The sequence below is a fragment of the Cricetulus griseus genome, chromosome 3, assembly GCF_003668045.3.
Source record: "Cricetulus griseus strain 17A/GY chromosome 3, alternate assembly CriGri-PICRH-1.0, whole genome shotgun sequence".
NCBI classification, from domain to species: domain Eukaryota; kingdom Metazoa; phylum Chordata; class Mammalia; order Rodentia; family Cricetidae; genus Cricetulus; species Cricetulus griseus.
The window spans coordinates 18,989,330-19,007,608 of NC_048596.1; the positions used below are offsets into that span (position 1 = coordinate 18,989,330).

General features: G+C 38.1%; 1 protein-coding gene across 3 annotated transcripts in view; it reads right to left on the reverse strand.

Annotated features, from left to right (window-relative positions):
- R3hcc1l (R3H domain and coiled-coil containing 1 like) overlaps nucleotides 1-18,279 on the reverse strand; it is an 80,391-nt gene that overhangs the window by 22,825 nt on the left and 39,287 nt on the right. For all 3 annotated transcript variants that reach the window (XM_027407288.2, XM_027407287.2, XM_035441826.1), the window contains one exon: nucleotides 5,910-7,681. In XM_027407288.2, the coding sequence (XP_027263089.1) occupies nucleotides 5,910-7,667 (1,758 nt within the window). In that variant the 5' untranslated portion in view covers nucleotides 7,668-7,681. The remainder of the gene's footprint in view (nucleotides 1-5,909; nucleotides 7,682-18,279) is intronic.

An 18,279-nucleotide genomic window follows, 5' to 3' on the forward strand; every position in this document is an offset into this window, starting at 1 on the left:
ATACAAATGGGGTTATAAGCCAGGGAATGCAGGGCAGCCTCTGGTAACTGAAAGGGGTTTTAAAAAATAAATAAATCATCTCCCTTTCGGCTCCCATAAAAGATCACAGCTTTGTCAATACCCTGATCTAGTCCAAGGGTGCTCTATCTTGAGACTTCTGATTGCCAGAACTTTAAGAATATTAATTTGTGTTGTAAGCCACTGAGTTTCTAGCCATATTACAGCAGCAGTATACTATATGTGCGCTCTCCTCTCTCTCTCTCTCTCTCTCTCTCTCTCTCTCTCTCTCTCTCTCTCTCTCTGGTGCCAGAGTCAATAAATGATCATCCAAACATTTGGAGGCCTGATGCTGATTTGAGGGTCAGGATAGGATTAGAGAATATATATTACTACTAATTTTCCTGTAAGAATGCTTTGTCTTTAACCAGCCTTTCAACATAGATGGATCTTTAATTCTGTTTATTTCTGACAAGGGCAAAGAAGTAGATTCTTTACCAAGCCCCACCTCTTCCCTTGCCAGTGTCCTTGAATATATAATGAACTGAATGGAATAAAAATTATGAGTCTGGTCACTATTACATTTCCATCTGCCCCAGGCGCAGCCCACATGGACAACATACAGAGTGTGCTCAACAGAAGCTTACTCAAGCACAGAACCAGGAACACCAGGAATCTGGTGTCGCAAAGGAAAGCCTCCTTCATGCTGACAATACAGAGTCAGAACAGTTTTCTTCAGTTTTGAAACATATCAGAATTAAAGTGTTAATGGCTTGTACACCACTCAGAAAAATACATCACTCAACAAATCTAACAGCACTTACAAGGGAATCTTTTATTATTTATTTATTTATTTATTTATTTATTTATTTATTTATTTATTTGGTTTTTTGAGACAGGGTTTCTCTGTGGCTTTGGAGGCTGCCTTGGAACTAGCTCTTGTAGACCAGGCTGGTCTCGAACTCACAGAGATCCACCTGCCTCTGCCTCCAGAGTGCTGGGATTAAAGTCGTGCGCCACCACCGCTCAGCTAGAAGGGAATCTTTTAATTTTAGGAATTACTTGGCTTAAAACAACAACAGCAATGCAAAGGGATCTATTCCAATGTTCCTTCTTTTTGTCTGACCCAGGAGTCACTAGTCCCCCTGCACTAACAGACTGAATGAGGCAGATAATTCAATCACGTGCACCTTTGGATGACCCACATGATCATGGTAGAATTCCCAACAACTGGAAGATGTCTCTACAAATTCCCAACCAGGAAGCCAACAACCTATCAGTTCACAAAGTTTGATAAAAATACAAATTATAAAATCTGCTAAGATGAACTGGAACTAATAAAAAACACTGTGGAAAATAGAAACAGTAATAAAAAAATCAGGGAGTACATGGAAAGTGTATGCTTTAGTCATTTTTTTCTGCAAAGCTAAATTATATAAAAATAATGTATACATTAAAAGAAACATGAGAAAAGTTAGGTACTCAGAACAACATGGAAGAAAGAACTATAGTCTTTTTCTTAACTTCATGACCTCACTAACATGAAACTGTTATTAACCAGTTCAGCCTGGGAGATCAAGTCTGTCTAGAATGTGTATCATTCATCAGACAATCAAATAATATCAGTATATCTCTTGCATTGCTGTTTTAGCCACTGATTTAAATATCCTTCAGATTGCTACGTGGCTACATGATCAAATACTTACATATTTTCTCCCTAAATAAAATATAAGCAATTTTAGAACACAGCCAGCAGACAGCACAATGCCTTTAACGTAACAGTAAAGGTATTATCTTGCTAATTGCAATTTATAAGTGCCTGTGGTGGTTTGAAAGAAAATGGCTCCCAAAGGGACTGGCACTATTAGGGGTGTGGCCTTGTTGGGGTAGGTATGGTCTTGCTGGAGGCAAGTGTGTCACTGTGGAGGTAGGCTTTGAGATCTCATATATGCTCAAGATTCCTCCTAATATTTTAGTCTACTTCCTGTTAACCATTTGATCAAGATGCAGCCAGCACCATTATCTGCCTGCATGCTGTCAAGCTCCCTGCCATGGGGATAATGGACTGAACCTCTGAATTGTATGCTGCCATCTCAATTCAGTGTCTTTCTTTACAAGAGTTGCCATGTCATGTGTCTCTTCACAACAATAGAAACCCTAACTGAGAAAGTGTCAAAACTCCAAGTGTTCAATGTTTGCTGTTTAACTGCAAAAGGGATGAGAATATAATACCAACCACTTACACAGTGGCCTCTGAAAGCTGCACTACAAAGGGCTTTCCTCCCTCTGTATTTCATACATGCTCTATGTGGCGGGCTCTAAGATTTTTTTTTTTTCTAACTTGGGTTCTCCACTTAAAAAGACAACATTTTTGTAGAATACTATAGGGAAACAGAGGATGCCAGAATGTTGATGAACATAGTGAGTGGAAATGGGTGCAATTCCTTTACTTTGGTCCCCAATTCTCATGGTTAGTGGCTTCCTGTAACAAAACGACTAAAACAGAAGACTATCTATTTTTATGCAAAAACTCAAAGACCAGATATGGCCAATGAAGGTGACCAATACTAACATCCATCAACATCATTAATGCTGTACTGTTGGTACCTCATCTGCCCTTCTACCCGTAAGTTTGCTGGTCATAATAGCAGGCAGCAGGGGCTATTGAACTGAAGTTTTGTTGTTTTCCCTGGGAAATGGTTAATTCACAAAGAGATAAAAGAGGTCATGCCAACATTCCCTCCTTTATTGGTAACCAGTTTAAATTTCTGGGCATCCCATATCCTGGCTTTAGAATATTAGATGCAGTAGCAAGGCCTTTTAAGGTGGCACACATCTTTAATCCCAGCACTCAGGTGGCAAAGGCAGGCTGGTCTCTGAATTCAAGCAGAGCAAGTTCCAGGACAGTCAGGGCTACACTGAGAAACTCTATCTTCAAAAAAAAAATAAATAAATAAACAAATTAATCAATGTGATCTTTGACAATGCATCAAGCATTTCGGTTCTGGGGGCTCACCCATTACTTCACTATGTCCTATTTTCTTTTGACCAGTTTTAGGGGTTCAAATATAACTTATCAATGGTTGCCATGCCCTGCTGTACAGCATATCTTCCTGCCTATTAGAAGCATTAGATATGCTTCTGTCTAGCCTTTATCAACAAATAAATAGGCCAACTGGGAAAAAAGCCAAAGCCTTCTGTTGGAAAACTTTCAAGGGAGATAAGCTCTCTAGTTCTGCATTTAATTAAGTATGTTTGAGTAATATAAATAATAAACTAAGAGCAAAAGTCACCAAAGGGCTATTATATTATTAGATTTGTGGCATCCTTCAAAAACCAGGAGAGTTGGGTTTACTGCAGCCGCAGCCCATCAGATTCCTTCTATTTTCAACCTTCCTCATCTCTTAACATAGCCCCCACTCTTAAATCACTACATACTCCATTTTCTTGGCTTCCCCAGCATCCTCTCACTGTTACCATGCTTCTCAAAACACTTGACTGCTGCCTAAATTCTTCTGTACCTAGATGTGAAAGACCAAGATGCATGCATGAATCCTCTCTTAAAAACACAAATGAAACAGAAATCCCTAAGGATCTGAGTCCTCACAACTGTTGGGGCCCATAAAAATGGCTCCCCTTCATCTTGACTTAAGGTCAGAGAGTTTAAAACTATCCTTACTCTTGCAAAGTTAAAATCATTAGACCTAAAAAAGGTCTAAGGCATGGCTACTGAAGGATGTTTGGTCTGAGGTGTGGTGTCTTACCTAAATAACAAGAGACTTGGTTCTAAGGTGTGGTTACTCTTAACCCACAAGGCCAGACAACAAGAGATTTAATCTAAGGTGTGGTTACTGAATGTTTGGGGAATTAAGGAAGTAAGTCTGTTTGTTCCTTGTATCATGGTAAAGAAGTCCTTTGACTTTCCTCCCTTTTTGGTTTGGGTATATTAGAATGTTGAAGAATAAAATTGGGGCATTCAGTTCAGTATTCACTGGATTGCCCTCCTGACTCTTGTGTGTCTCCGTCTTTTCCTTAGTATCTTTAATTTCTCAATCTACACTCCCCCTCTCTGGTATGAACTAGGCAAGTCAGCTGAATCCGCCTGAAGCCCCCCCAAAGACAGGTTCCTACACACAACGTTTTCAAAGTCCGTAGAGGCCAACCTAAAAAAGACAGCACCTCAATTCTAACCGGTCATTTGCACCCTTCAGTAGATAGTTCTGAAACACTGCCATGTGTGCACAGCTGCCTTCTGCAAGAAGTTATCCTTTCTCTCTGGTCTCAAGTCAGCCTTTTGTTAACTTCTGTAACACTTTCCTTTCTCAGACTAAGATCCTTTCTCAATGATCTGAACCTTACAGCTGTTCTCCATTCATCTAACTCCGTCATTAGCATTTCCTAAACCGACTTGGGTCTCAAACTCCTGCTTGATAGTGATTTTATAACTATCACTAACAACAGTTCCCCAGTCATATTCTGACAGACATCTAAGGCAAATACTGGAAAACTTTGTTTTAGAATCACTTGAAAAAGTTAATAGATAAATTGTTGGACTAAAGAGTATGCAATTCTTAGAAGTTCCCAGACAATATTTATCCTGCTGGTCCAAATATCTTATCTAGGAACCACTTACTGCCTTTGTGAATCTGATGAAGGGAGGCTATGAAGAAATGCACCGTATGTATACAATTCTGATGTATATTCAAAGGTTCTTGGAGTTTCGTTCACTCATAACTACTCTCCCTTCTGTATTTCATTCTAAGGACTGTTTCTTATATTTTTGGTTGTAAGCCTACCTTTAACAGCTGAGCCCAGGACTGTTTCTTTAAGATGTCTCCTGATTTAGTATCAGGAAGCACTCAGTAGAGCATAATGAAACCCAATATAAACACCCAAGAATGAGGGAGGACTGCTTGACAGTGGGAGTCAATTCTGTCCAATGTGCTGTCCTCTTCAGTGTTGGGGTCTCTTACACGGGTGTGTGGTACTTTTATATACACCTGACTTAATTCTTAGAAACAGAAACTCATCATTTAGCTTTAGAAGGCTCTTCAGTGGCTCAAACCAAACCTCTCAGGTGAAGACATGGTCTGTTAGAAAGAGCATGAATGTAAGTGACACCTTCAATTGCCAGTAACAGAACAGGACTGAAACCCTGACGTCTGTCCTAAAGGATGACTACCAGGGGTCTCACAGACACACCACTCCTCTTCCAGACCAAGGCCATGTGAACCCACAATAAGAGAGAAAACAGTTCTCTACTTAGAAGAATTCCAATGGCAGACAGAATAAATGTTAAAATATGAAAATGAATGTGGAGCTTAAGAATTTGCAAAATGCCTTCAAGTCACACATTTTGTTATTTATGAACTGTAACTCGTCAGCATATCATTATTCACTGTAGTTCCTTATATGTACTCAATAGTCAATTAGTCAATTTAACTCAGTATCAACTCCATAAAAAACAGCCATATTCTTTCATTCTCTTCTCTACATCCTCCTACAGTTTAACATTCCAAAATTCACTAAAAAATAAAAATGAAAAAGTTGTAAATTATTTCCTTCCCCCCCCCAATGGCTATGTAAAAATACAAGTTGTCAACACAGAAAAACATTTTTGAAGTTTCCTCTCTATTTCCTCAATGAGCAGTCAGAATCCATTAAATTCATACTTAATCTATAACACCTCTTAGAACTTAGCAATTACAGATATAGCAGGATTATGTATGTTTTAACTTTTTCATATCTATCAGATATTTTCTCAATGTATGATACTATCAAGCTATTACAAGAACTTAAATTGAATGTGAGAAAATGAACGAATGCATACAATGTCTATCAGAAATACTTCAAATTCTAGATTCCTAAGTTTATAAACTGCCTAAATATCAAGTAATTCCAACTGAGCATACCTCTTGTAGAAGACGTGGATCTACACAGTCACCATCATCATTAAACATAGATTCCCAGCTTTCCTCCACAGCAATACTTCCTTCTATGTGAGAAGTGTCTGTTGTTTTTAGCTCTACGGATGTTTCCACAGATGGATCTCTATCAGAAAATGATACGCCACACACTACATTCTCTGAGTCATCTTCCTCCTTTGTTTTAAACTCTTCAGCAGCAGTTCTTAGTTCGTGCAATGCCTCTGTTATCTCCTCAGTACTATTCAGATCACTGCCCAAGGCGCTCTCCAAAAGGACTTCTGTCCCATTAGACACTCTCAGTTCAGAGTCCAAACAAGTGGTACAATTACTGTCAGCAATCTTCTTTATGGGGAAAGAGGAAGCACATCCTGACACACACTCTATCAACTTTCCTGTTGACTCTGTAAAACTAGAAGCAATACTCTCAGCATGAATATCTGGGCAAGTGGTTAGGCTGCTAACATTTTCAGAGCCATTCTCACTTTCAGCTGCATTGAGGAGGGCTACGTCTGCACTCATCTCTATATAATCTGAGAAATTACTTGTATTGCTGCTACTCTCATCAGATTCTCTAACTGCAACTACACAAGGCCTGTCTGCAGTTTTGTGATCACACTCTGCACCTGCCATGTCCTCCATACGTGCCTTGCTGGCGGTGTCACAGCCATTCTTAAACCCGTTATCTATGCCCATTTCATGAGCAAGGACAGCTGTATCAGAAGGTTCATACTTTACACACAACTCATCAGCAGAGCTGTCACTCTCGCATTCTCTAGTCACTGTTGGATCAATAATGCCATTTGTGCTCTCTAACTTGCTGACTATAGCCATTTTAAGAGAAATGTTATCCACAGTCTCAGGAATGGAATCTACACCTTTCTGATACAAGGCAGACTCTGGAGTGTTGACTGCATCCTCACTCTCAGCTTCAAAGTCTATAAAAGTTGGCTCAGCATCATCATTTGGACCTCCAGGAACAGAAACTGCAGAGATGCTCCCAGAACTGAGCTTTGACACTCCATCTGAAGTTTCCACACTGCATGGTGCAGTTTCAGAATCAGAACTTAGCGTTACTGGCATAGCCATACCCTCTGGTTTCAAGGGAGTGGTAACAACTTGAGGAAACTGGGAGACCAACTCCACTACTTTGGTCTCAGTTTCAATTCTGCTTTCCAAATTTCTATTTACACGAATTTCTCCACTGAAATCACAAAGTCCTATGTTCTGGAATGGTCTGTTTAGAACCTGAGCATCACTGACTTCTGAGTAAGACTTCAACGGAAGCACCTCCTGGTGTCCCATCTCTCCTGCAGTTGGAACTCCCAAACACTCCATTTCCTTTGGTTTAAAAAGTCTTTGTAGAGGTATACTAGATATAATCCCAGCACTGGGGGCTCTGTGTTGATGCTCTTGAGATGAGGCTTCTTTGGATTCTTTAGGTCCTCTCTTAGCACAAACCTTATCTTTATTCTTTTTCTGAAGGCACCTGTCTTTCCTTAATTTTGATGAAGATCTCTTGCCTTCCCTACTGTCACACTCCTTTCTATCAGAGTGGCCACTTAGTCTGTGAGACTCAGGTTTATTTCCAGAGATCTTCTGGGGAAGACAACCTTCAGGAGGCCTACAGCTTTCTTCCTTGTCACCTGCCTTAAGGACCTCTGTACCCCTTCGCGCTTTAGGTACATAAAGTGCCATGTCAGGCCTCTTGGTTCGAGCTCTGCATCTCTCTGCTTCTTGCTGCATGGCACCACTTCAATCTGAAAGAAAATGAAAGATTTAATAATAAAAAACTAATTATAATGTATTGAACCAAAAAAATTAAAGAGTGGGTAGAGGGCCTACCAATCTACTCTATAGCAATCATTGACATTTTAAAAAAAAGCAAAATCTGCCATAAAATACTTAATTCGATCACACATGTAAGGAAAGTAAATCCCCAAAGCCCCATGAGGTCACAGACTTTATCAAAAGACACTCTTTCTTTTGATCTTCAAAACCATTCACCCTACTTTTCAAGTTTTCTCTTTTTAAACAAGTAATTTTGCCTTACTTTGAATTTAAAAATAGATCCTATGAACAGTGATGGTCACCACCTCCTCATAAAGAATAATCATCTCCATGTTCTAAAGCTTAGACTTCTGCTATGAGTGTATTTTCAAGGAGGATCTCAAAAGCCTACAACTGTCAGCATAAATACACACACACACACACACACACACACACACACACACACACACACACACACACACACACACGAGAGAGAGAGAGAGAGAGAGAGAGAGAGAGAGAGACTTGAGTGACAGTTGCACAATGAAGCAACTGATTGAGGAATTCTTCCTAGAAAACAGTATATTTGAATCATGATATAGCTGAAAAAAGGTAAAATCTAATCATTACACTGTGTGTGTGTGTGTGTATGTCACACTGAACTTTGTAAATATTCATATTCCTTTGTATCAACAAAACAAAAATACAATGTTAAAGAAAAATGTAATTTTTAAAAAAACTTTAGGACAATCATCCCTGATCTAAAAACTCAAATTTCAAAACGCAAAACTTTTGGAATGATGTGTCAGCACTCAATATTGGGTTTTGGAGCTTTCAGAACTAACTGTTCCTGGATTAGCAATGTTCAACCAGTAGTCAATATACCAACATTTTAGGACTACAAAAAACCTCACAAACCTCTGAAATCTGAAATGCTTCTACTGTGAAGCATTTCAGATAAAGGAAACCCAGCTTACGATATTATTCATGTAAGTGACCAACTCTGAGCTTTCTCTGCTTCCAGCAGTAATAATAAGAAAAGATCCAAGCAGGAAGGAGGAGGCTGGAGAACAGGAAAACTCTGATGAGCCAATTCATACTAGTAATCCCCGGCAACCTCCACTATGGTTTTCAAAGAACTAATCAGAAATTTGGGAAAGAATGAATAAATATTTTTCTGTTATTACTAAGTACGAGGAAACCTGCTAGGCACATTGGAGTACTCTTAATTTTCAAACTAGTGCTGTGAAGTACAAAAGTCTTAGGATAAAGAGAAAAAAGGAGTCCATAACAAATCCATATATATCCTCTATTATTTTATAACATTATTTTAGAGGCGAGATACGAAAAATGAGGGAAAACCTGTCACTCCTGTTCACTCTATCTTAGATTCCTAAGAAGTCATCTGATCCAGAATATTCTTCATTGATGACTCACTGCAGGGTTTGTTTATGTTTTCTTTTTAAGCCCAAAAAAACACCATGATCAAGTATCTCCAGTGATGTTTTTATTTCTGAGAGTCTCAGTATGTATCCTAGGCTTACCTGAAACTTGGTATAGCCAAGGCTGACCTTGAATTCAAGATTCTCATGCTTTAGCCTCCCCAGTGACACCTCAATATATTTAGCATTTCCTCTTCTACTAAAATATTAGTACTTAGTTAATTGTGTGTGTGTGTGTGTGTGTGTGTGTGTGTGTGTGTGTGTGTGTGTTGTGTGCACACATGTGCATGCATGTGGAACTTGAACTGATTGTCAAGCTTGGCAGCTAGAACCTTTATGTGATGAGCCACCTAGTTGAAGTCCCTTTGCTATTTAGAACTCTTAGTATCTGGTCCAACACTGTTCATAGATTTTCTATTATTCTGAATGTGGGAGAACATAATTTTTTAAATGTATTAATTTATTCATATGTATATATATGTGTAACATACATGAACATTACAAAGTACACATGGAGGTCAGAGTTGGTTCTTTCCTTCCATGATGTGGATTCTGGGGACTGAACTCAGGTTGTCAGTCTTGGCAACAAGTACCTTTACCCACTGAGCCATTTTGCTGGCCTATGATTTTAATAGTGATCCAAATTTCAAAAAGGTCTAAGTTTCAAAGAAACTCTAAGGTACATGCATCCCACTTGAAGGGATGCCATTACTGTGTGTCAATTTCAATTAGGAAAGTGCCTATCCTTATATACCATGGCAAATTTCTGGGCAGAAATGGGCAGATTTGGGATAGCTGAAATAACTTGTAACTCATTTCAATTGATTAAATAACAGAAGTAATGATAACGAATAGAAGTAAATTTACAAGGAGAGGGTACAGAACAATATGGATTTTCATCCCCACGGTCCTTTCAAATTTAACATTTTATATGGCAATCAGATACATACAATAAACAAAAAGTACAAAAGAAATACCCAACTGACACAAAATTGATGGGGTTAATAAAGACAAAAAATGATGAAATTATAATTCAGCATCATTTTAAGAATCTGAAATATAATACTAAAAGCAACATGAAAGCAACAGACAATAAATACAATGATCTGTTTGGGATTAAAACAAAATCTAACAGAAGATTTACTTCTGTAAAATCTACCCAAAGAAGTTACCTGAAGGCTTCTATTTCAGCCATGAGGTCAAGCAAAGCCAAACGTGATGAGGAAGTTTTAAAAGCAACACACTCTTCGCACGGAGGGGGAAGCACATACTATGCATAATTAGGAGAACGAAACGAGGGACACTTCTTGCTCAAAAGGGTTTAAATGAAGCATCACTGCTAACGTGACACCTGCAGACCAGCCACTCTCCATAAGGGACATTATCGTTCCACATGTCTATATGTCTGTTTCTCCAGAATCAACTGGCAGAATTTAAAAGCAACAGTCTTAACTCAATGTAAGAAAAAGCAAAGCAAAGCAAAATCCTGTATTTATAGATTTTTTCCAATGCTGTTTTCAGGTAATGTTGTTTCCAGTAAAAACTAAGTACATCTAAATGACTGGCATATACTAGAGAAAACATTTCTATTTATAACAAAGGTGGTCTAACTTTAAGCATCTTTCAAATTCTAAGTCATAGTACTATCTCTAATCTGTAGCAAGACTATTAAGAGTTCCCAAAACATGTACTTTAAAAATGTATGCTATAGTGATGGTTTCCAAAGTAATCCCTTTTCCTTAATGATCATATATCACAATAATGATATTTCTTAAATCAGAATAGCAATATTATATCACCTATTTCCTGTCTAAATGCTAAATTCAATTGGGCCATAACAAGCAATGTGATGGTAAATTACCAACAAGCTCAAGGTATATTTCATAGTGTTGGCTGTTTCTACCAATGATATCTACAGTGACTCCTTTGCTCAAGTGCATAACTAGTCAGAATAATGGAAGAGTATATCTTCATTCTTTAAGCTGACACATTTACATTAGTAGTGTTTTCATTGTTGTAAGTCTAGACAGTCAATAAGTAATAAAGGCCTGATTAATGGCATCTGTCAATCTCTGCAGTTAGTAATCTTACTGTGGATAATTTCAAGCTACCAATGTGGCATCACTGAACACAAATTTGGGGAAAATTGTAAAGACATATACTAGTCTTCACCTATAGAGATATATGATACACTGTAACTTCCAGAGCACAGAGCATAAGCAGTTGTTACATATTTACTAGTAAGCCTGTGTGCTTGGATTATGGGACCTGGGGAGATGGCTCAGACGTGAAGTACCACTTGCCATGTAAGCATGAGGATCTGGGTTCAACCACAGCCCTCACGAAAGGGAGGGGAGAGCTACGCCTGGTGGGCCTGTGCCTGCAACCCCAGGGCCAGGGAGGCAGACAGAAGGATCTCAGTCAGTGAGCATAACCAACAAGCTCTAGATAAAGTGGGACCTTGTCTAAAAAATAAAGTGGAAAGCCACTGAGACACCTGAGGTCAACCTCTGGCCCCCCACACAAGTCCACACTTGCACACACAAAACTCTTCATCCGGGTAAGTTATTCACAGCATACGTGTTCTTTCTTCCACTCAGCTCTTCCCATACAGTTTAGCTGGCTGGAGAGATGGCTCAGAGGTTAAGAGCACCGACTGCTCTTCCAGAGGTCCTGAGTTCAATTCCCAGCATCCACATGGTGGCTCACAACCATCTGTTATGAGATCTGGTGCCTCTTCTGGTGTGCAGATATACATGGAAGCAGAGTGTTGTATACATAATAAATAAAATCTTAAAAAAAAAAGTCTTTGTAATTTTGAAAGAGTTCTTACTAGCTTAATTGAAGAAAAGAATTATTCTACATTTTGCAACTTATTTAGCCCACAAAGACTAGCAATTTTCAATTCTGTTCAGAATTACATTTTCTAAAGGGGTATGAAGCCAGATTCCTTTTTGATAGACAGCAACTAATTACTAAAATATATCTTTGAAACAATTCTGGCCAAATTATTTTCTCTGTAACCTTTGTACACTGGGACTACACTGCAGTACCTTTCCAACTGCTTTTACTGTTTTAAAGTTCTCTTGAGAAAAAAATGTTAGTAACTAAGTACCTCTCTGATCTATTCTCATAAGAACATAAATAACACAAAGTAATCACGCTTTAACGTTTTTACAACAGGTCTACACTGCTTGCCCTGTATGTTATCTAAACATACACAGCTCTTCAATCAACAACAGGGCATTAGCCCTTTAAATACTCAATACCCCATGAATTGACTAGCCTCAGGATTTTAAAAAGGCTCATTCAGAGTACCTAATATTGGAAGAAATAATCTAATGGGCATATAACTATGCTTTTCGGACAAATTCTCTACAATTCTATTACTTTGCTGGTTCATGTAAATGTATCATAACTAAACCATGTATGTTGTCTCAATATATTTATGGGGGGAAGGTGTCAATGTTTATCTCAGGCTGGCCTTGAACTCACTATATAGTCTAGACTAGTCTCAAACTTGAAATCCTGCTTCAGCCTCTCAAGTGCTGGATTCACAAATGTGCCACCATGCCTACCTGTATCAACTTTTTATTAGAAAACTTCTAACTGAAAACCTATAGGTAAGCTATGAAAGTTAAAACAGTACGAAAGTGTCCACATACCCTTTCCCTAATTCACCTACAGGTAACATTTCACATGTGCTCTATCATTCACAGCCACACAAGTCCCTTCTTTCTTTCCTACTTCCTCCCCTCCTCCAGGCTAATAGTTTTCCCCTGAACCATTTGAGATCATTTAGCTAAATCTGATGGTTTTATTATGATCCAATTTTTATGATGGCTGGCTGCAAAATGGGGATTCTTTTCCTTAAGTACAAGTCACTCCACATTTACCACTCAGGCCACAGCAGTTTTCTGAAAACAAAAACAAACTATGTATCTTAGCTCACTACACATGCTAAGATTTCCTAAGTTAAAAATTCAATATTAAAATCACAGTAGCTGCGGTCGGTCAAGACGGGAAATTTCCACTTGAAAAACATTTTCTAACTTTTGCAAAAGCAAATATCATTATCTTATCTAATGCTCTATTTGTAAAAGAAAAGAGGGCATGTCTCCAAAAGTTATATGGTCCTTTCACTAGACACAACACATGTCCTTTTTCTGTTCCTTTCTGGAAAATCCCAGAACTAAGATGCAATGATTAATGTAAATCAGATGTCTCTTCTTTCTTTCTATCTATCTTTCTTTCTTTCTCTCTTTCTTTCCTTCCCCCACCTCTATTTCTTTCTCTCCTTTTCTTTTTTGAAGCCATGTCAAATTCCTTTGAAATTGAGGCAAGGTACAATCAATTCATATGTTAATAAACAAAGATATGAATGAGGGTAAGAGATGAAAGCATTCATAACTGAAAATACTTTCACAATAGATTTATTTCAAATCTATCTTCTGAAGACTAAATTTCATTAACTTTTTTAAAAATTATGAAATGTTCTAGAATAAAGAAATGTCTCATGTGGGATGCATAGTGAGTTCTGACTCTGGATCACCTTAAGCATTCTACAAAATAAGAAACCCAAGGTGGTGCAGTTACAGAAAGGGTACACTAACAAACTACACTGTCCCATATTAAAATGTTAATGCAACTGTCTTGAACGGGAAGTCCCACATCATACAGAACTCATTTTATAATAGATGTGGTACTGCCAAACAATGGGAAAATAACAACACTCCCTTGGCTTGCCTTTTCTGTATATTCAAGTGAGACTGGTCTATAAGCTATCAAAGTTACTGTATAAAACAGAAGGTTAATTATTTTTTTTTTTTTTTTTTTACAGATGGGTTTAGTGTTCCTTGAAAATTTGGTAGACCTCATCTGTAGCTGTCAGGAATTATTTTGAGTAGAAAAAGTCCTACTTAGTCTCTCTAGCTGATTCTTCTTAGCAAACAGATGTGTTTAGTGGTATTGGAGTGGAATCTAGGGCCACAAACAGGACAGCTAAGTGCTCTATCACTGACTGCACAATGATCAAAACATTCAAAATCAAAATGAATTTAGGGTGTTTGGGGCATGAATCACCTGTGTTGCATCCTAAATTTCACTGCAGCCTTTGTTCTGAACACACAACATGTGCATTCTACACCAGTATGCCACACAATACTACTGCATGTTATGAATGACAATATTTTAACTGTACTACTAAGTTTTCTGCTACCATAGAAATAATGGCTTAAGCAAGAAAACAAAGATTTCATGTTTCTATTTTCTCATTCTTCAGCATGCATCAAATTACTGTATCTTTGTACTGTGTTACAATGTTTTATTCTAAAATTTACTGTTTGAGTTAACTTGATATCATAGAAAAATCACCGCATAAATTTTGACTTGGGATCCAGAGAGGAATTTCTAACAATTTCTGAAAACCTGAAATATAATTCTGCTATGTAGTACTATGTGTTTATGTGAACTGACAATCTCAGCACTGATGTGGTAGTTAGTCTGAATGAGAACAGCTCCCATAGGTTTATAGGTTTGAATGCTTTGGCACTAAGAAGTGACACTATTTGAAAGGATTAGCAGTGTGGCCTTGTTTGAGGAAGTATGTCACAGGAGTGGGCTTTGGGGTTTTAAAAGCCCAAGCCAGTCCCAGTGTCTCTCTTCTGCTGCTGCCTGTGGATCCAGATGTGGAACTCTCAGCTACTTCTCCAGCACCATGTCTGTCTGCATGCCGTCCTGTTCCCCACTATAATAGACTAAACCTCTGAAACTGTTAGCAACCCCCAACTAAATGGTTTCTTTCATAAGAGTGGCCTTGATCATGGTGCCTGTTCACAGCTAAAGAACACCGACTAAGACAACTGACAGTGATAAAAATAAAATATTAATGAATTCTGAAAAACACTGTAGATGTGCTTTCTCCTAGAATATCAAATCTTCAGCCAAGATTTAACCATATTTATTTACTTATTTGCTCATGTGTGGTGGGGAGCACTTGCTTGTGCTAGTGCCCATGTAGAGGTCAGAGGACAATTTGCAGGAGTTGATTCTCTCCTCCTATCCTAGGGTCTCAGGGATTAAACTCGAGTCATCAAGCTTGGTTGCAGTCATCTTTACCTGCTGAGCCATCTCTCTGGGCCCAAAGACTTAATACTTTGTGTGAAAATAAAAAATGCCCCACACAGGCTCACACATTTGAACACTTCATCCCTGGTTACCGATGCTGTCTGAGGAAGTGCAGCCTTGCATAGATGGAGCAGGCTTTGATGGTTCTAGCCTTCCCCCTACTTCCAGTTTGTTCTCTCTGCTTCCAGGTGAGATGTGATCTCCCAGCTTCCTGTGCCAGCCACCTGCTGCCACGCCCCCGTTCTGTCCCCCCCCCCAGCCACCCCCCATCCCCCGCCAGGAAACCACAATAACTCTTTCTTCCATAAGTCCCTCTTGGTCATGGTTTTTGACCAGAACAACAAAAAGTAACTAATACATATACGGCCAGAGCTATATAAAAATTCCAGAGCTACATAAAAATTTCTCAGGCAAAAAGTGTTTATAAAGTAGAAAATTTGTAGAGTTCTGCACTAATCTATTGTATCTGAGAAATGCCAGGACAACACAAGACAACAAAAAGGGTGCTATAACACTATTACATATTTGACTGTGCCAAGAATATCACATATCTTTTGTTTTCCTTTTATTTGGTTGATATTGGAGATGGAGTGCAGGGTCCTGTGCATGCATGCTAACATGCGCTCTACCAGTGAGATACACCTACATATCCCATTCTTTCATTCTGAGAACCAGCACAGCTCTAATTATAAACTAAAATTTACTAAATATGAGGTATAATAAGAAATGTTTCCATTTCTAAAGACTGTTCATGACAATTTTTTTTAATTAATAGATAATTCGTAGTAATGAGGGGCTGGGAATGTAGCCCAGTTGGTAGAATATTTGTCTAGCATGAATGAGGTCCTGGTTTCAATCCCCAGAATTGCAGAAACCATGTATTGTAGCTCAGCCTGTAATACCAGCACTTGAAAGGTACAATGTGTGTGTGTGTGGGGGGGGGGTCAGTAGAAGGTCACCCTTAGATTACATAGTGAGTTTCTAACCAGTCTGAATATATACATACATACATACATACATACTTTAAACTTTAGCATCCACTTTTAATAGACCATCTTTTAAAAATATTTTCCAGGTACACTTCTTTCAGTTAGCAATAATTTTTCATAAATGTATATTTCTAAAAAGAATTATCTATACTGTTATATATGAAAGAGCAGGAAATGAAAGAAGAAAGAATGATGTCAAATGACTACTTATTACATGCACCACATTATTTAAATTTGAACAACAAGCTTGTAGTGTTTTGTAATTAAAAACAAAATCATTGAAATTCAAAGACTTTCAGTAAAACAGGATAGTATAATAAGGTGGCATAAGAGAAACCACAGGCAATGAACATTCATAAATAGATCTTTACTGGACAAAACTACTGCAGGTAAGAAAATGATGAATGGAGAAAAGAAGGAATGCTTTAATATACTTGACAGTATAATAAAACAAACAGCACATAAATTACTTGATGTTGGAAAGATAGCGGCAATTGTTGCAGAATGCTGAGCAACCTCCATTGGTTTGAGAATAATCTAGGACTGCGCTGACCAACAGGAGCCCACACAGCATCTGAGCCTCTGAAGTGTCGTCAGTCTGAATTGAGATGCAACCCTTTAGGGTTTCAAAGACTTGGGACATGCATGTGCACATGTACAAACTTAAAATGATTCATTATTGTTATGATGATTATATGTAGAGGTGACAACTGCTTTGGATATACTAGCTTATATAAGCATTAATTTCATGTTTATTTTTAGACTTTTAAAAGTGGATGGTAGACTTAAAATCATTACGTTTCATATCCCTACTATGCTATGTTTCTAAATAAATAGCACTGTCCCAAGATATTTCCATATTACTAATCATAAGCAAAGGTAGCCTGTTTTTCCTCTTTGTATTGTCTACTTTGGCAACATGGTTATATACCAAATTAATTCTGTAAATTCAAAATGATTTTAAATGCAAAAATCTACTCATGCTTCACAAATCCCAAAGTTAGACAAGTTATTCAACACACCCTTGAGATAAACTGATCAATAACACATTTGGGAGCACTGCTTACCACTTTAACATTATTCCCCTAAAACCAGAAGCTTTTTAAAAACTTACGTTTGAAACCACAGAAGTCCCTAAATTTAGAACTGTTTCTTTGCACATTAAGAAAGCAATGTCCAGCTTTACAATGCTTTCAAGAGTTACAAACCAGATGCCACGGCCCTTCAGTTCAGCAGTGTGTATCTCATCTGTAAAGAACTGGCTGGAGGTATAAAGTCAGTATACTTACAAATGAGATGTCAGATATGCAATACAGCAACAAACTAGAAGGTTTCTGAATTCTACGGTTATTATGCACTTACACATTTTCACTATTCTCCCCCCAAGTAATCATTGTTCTCCCACCCTCGGTTTCATAGTCTGATTAATGGTGTTATTCAGCTATTCAGGACACAACTGTAGAAGTCACTGCCCTTGATATTACCGCAGGTTTGGTCATAAGACTCTTCAATGACTTCACTACACAGAAACTTAAACTACCCTGCATAGTATGTAAGGTCTTATATAATCTAGCCCCAGAGCCCCCAACACTTCCTATCTGCTGCTCTAGCTACTTCTAACTTCAGGCCTCATTTGCTGTAATTTTGGTCGTACTAGATGTACTAGAAGCAGCCTGATTGTCTTCTACCATCTACTGGTTTAAATATATTACTTTCCCTCAGTCAAGTGCTCATTTATCCCCATTCCTCAACTCTCAACTGAAAAACAGTCACCTCTTTTATAAGGTTATCGCTGATTCTCCTTGACGGACCAAGGTCCTGTACATAAATTGCCAATATATATTTTCACATGTGCACCTTGTTAAAGCAATGAACATATTGTTTAATGGTTGTTGCGGTATCTGCAACTCTTCAATATAGGGCTAGTGACTATTTTTTGCTTTTGTTTTTGAATCTAGATTGTCATGCAATCTACTTGACACTAAATTAATAGATGTTAAATCATGGCAAATGAGTGGTGCTCTCCTCCAT